Source organism: Aplysia californica, unplaced genomic scaffold (assembly GCF_000002075.1).
Source record: "Aplysia californica isolate F4 #8 unplaced genomic scaffold, AplCal3.0 scaffold00015, whole genome shotgun sequence".
Classification (NCBI taxonomy): domain Eukaryota; kingdom Metazoa; phylum Mollusca; class Gastropoda; order Aplysiida; family Aplysiidae; genus Aplysia; species Aplysia californica.
Window position 1 is genome coordinate 1,802,592 of NW_004797285.1, and position 2,724 is coordinate 1,805,315.

Sequence of the window (2,724 nt, forward strand, 5' to 3'; positions counted from 1 at the left end):
ACACACACACACACACAAACACCTGAACAAAAAGGAGTCGAAAAGAGGGGGAAAGGCGTTCAGAAAGAGGGGGTGGGGGGGGGGAGAAGTTTTTTTTAAAAACAACATAACAATATGTGGATGATAAGGGGAGGAGGAAGAGAGGAGAGGGGAAGAAGTAGGAGGAAGAGATGAAGGAACGACAGAAAAAATGAAGGAGGTAGCACTTAAGGAAAACTGTGTGGAGGAGGAGGAGGAATGAGGGGAGGGGGGAGAGGTAAAAGGAAGAGATGAGAGAATGAACAAAAAGAAAAATATTAAAGAGGTGGCAGTTAATATTATACGGATGGAGAGGAGAGAGGAGATGAGGAGAGGAAGATGAAAAGAGAGGGAGAGAGAGAGAGAGAGAGAGAGAGAGAGAGAGAGAGAGAGAGAGAGAGAGGGGGGTACCTTTAAAGAATATATATTATATATAGGATTTTGCGGGGTTTGTATTCCGTGCTTTCAGATTAAGAATTGCGTGCCTTTACTGCTAAATCAGTTGTTCTCCCATATTTATAAAAGGTTATGTGGAGATACGAGGGGTAAAAATATAAAGTGTTGTAGAACTAGGAAAAGAAAACGGTGTCAGAATTGGATAGGAATAAACAATGCTTTACTTGTGCTATCGCTTGAATCCGACATTACTTTGTTGTTTTATTGGACGGTAAAATGGGAAACCGGACATAATATTATGTCCCGTAGATTTAAAAAAAATACCCCCTAGCCTGACAGTTCGGGGTATATCTCAGAGAAAACCGCTGAACAGTATCTGGCTGCAGGATTAAGGCTCGAGCATAAATCAGCCTTAACGATTTGTGTATTTAGGAAGATTTCAGGACTGAAGTCCAGACAGTCATTTATATTGTCCACCCAGACATTAACTGGGCTCACAAAACTGAACATTCCGTGTTGGAGTAGACATTACATTATTTGAGGTAATGGACACTTGCTGCGAGGAATGGATGGGGCTAAAAACTACAGATCGACAAGATTACCTCTAAGGCACCATATTTCTGGAGTAAATAAAGCGATTATTATTTTTGTTTTGTTGAAGTGATGAAACCAACTTGAAGTAGAATGTGTAGGTGTTTCTTTAAGCCCCATCTAAACAAGTTAGATCATTTAGACGGCGAGTTTGACCAAACCAGGCGGAGAGGGAGACAACCTCCCAGCAGAAAGACCGAGATACTCCACAAAAATTCTCTAACCGCTAAACCACAGAAAATGGTATATAGAATGCCTTAGCTTTAGGACAGAGCACTTGGTCCCCCAAAAAGACACAGGGCTCCTGGGAAAAAAGAGAGTGAACTTTGAACTTCGTACTAATTCAAACTAAAAACGTTAACTTGAATGTCGCTACTTTTGTAACCTATTCCGCAATAACGCCCCTCATAGCATACGTGTTCACTGTTCGGATAACTCTACATTCCCATTATCTTTGGAAACTTTGATCGTTGAACAGGAACAACATTAACAGAAGACGAACAGAGAAGCAAAAGTGTCCAAGGTTGATAATACTAATGATTTAATAAACTATACAAGATCAGTGAGCTGAGACTGATTTATTGTTGGCATGTTAGTTTTAGCAGACATGATGAACTCTTTCGGTATCAATTATAGATCTTATATCCGAGCAGCGTGTGAAGCCGCTCGAAGAGGAATTTGAAAATGAAAAAGTGGAAGGCCTAATCTAAATCTCAGTTGCCGATCTTGTGGCAGCGGTCAGTTTCAAGTTGATCATTGACATCTTTACAACAACGTCTCTGACTGGCCTTCTGTCAGCTTACCTGGGTCGAATCCCCCCGGCAGAGTGGGTCGTGGAGTTGTAGGTTTGGGCGGGGTGGGCGTGCCGAAGGACAACTGGAACTGGGCATTGGTCAAACTGACCAGCAGGGACAGGTACACGCACGCTACACTTACAACGGCCATCTCAGGACAACTTGGGTGTATGGTAAATAATGTCTTCCTTTGACCCAGATGACCACTTTATATAGGCTAAATTTGATCAAGGGAAATAAAGACACGAGACTGAACTCGTGACTATTCATAGGCAATCTGACGAATTACCAGGATGCATGTTCAGGGTCTCCGAAACTTGTGCTCAACTGTAGAGGAATTTTAAAGTAAAGTAAAGTAAAACACTATACGCATTAAACAATTATTGTAGATGAGCGAAGCTAAAAAGTAGCTCAAACATAACCTGGAGCGACAAAAACCCTTCTTCCATAGCCAGTTCTTGTAGAGAGATAATTGTGCTCTCCAGAGGCCGTACTATAATTGTGTTATATTCTTGCTTCCATTCATTTATTTTAGTTTTCATCGTAAATGTAGTCACCAAATACACGCCGAAAAGGCGATTTTATTTTGAGCAATATGACGAATTCCTGTAAAACTGTCAGAAAACTTGGAACGCACTTACGCTTGCTAGGTCGCGAGTCTAAGTAGGGCTTTCCAGATCTGAAGATAAGAACCCCAACCAAACAGGCATTTCCGTTGCGATAGCAAGATGTTACGACGACAGAGTCCCTGGGGCTCATGTAACGTCATTGGGTCATTGAACGTCACAGCGGGCCAAGCACATGGCTCGCGCACTTGTGGCTTATGAGGTCAATGAAGCGGTTTTTAATAAAGCTGTTCAGATGTGCGGAAGGTAGATCTTGTCAAGGAAACACAAACCCACAAAAGCACACGCGCGTGCATACA

The 2,724-nt window shown here is 42.1% G+C and overlaps 1 protein-coding gene across 1 annotated transcript in view; it reads right to left on the reverse strand.

Moving 5' to 3' along the window:
* The window catches only part of LOC106012426 (putative tyrosinase-like protein tyr-3), a 17,417-nt gene extending 15,467 nt beyond the window's left edge, over nucleotides 1-1,950 (reverse strand). The window contains exon 1 of the mRNA XM_013085381.2: nucleotides 1,809-1,950. Within this exon, the coding sequence (XP_012940835.1) occupies nucleotides 1,809-1,950 (142 nt within the window). The remainder of the gene's footprint in view (nucleotides 1-1,808) is intronic.
* Nucleotides 1,951-2,724: the final 774 nt, after the last annotated feature.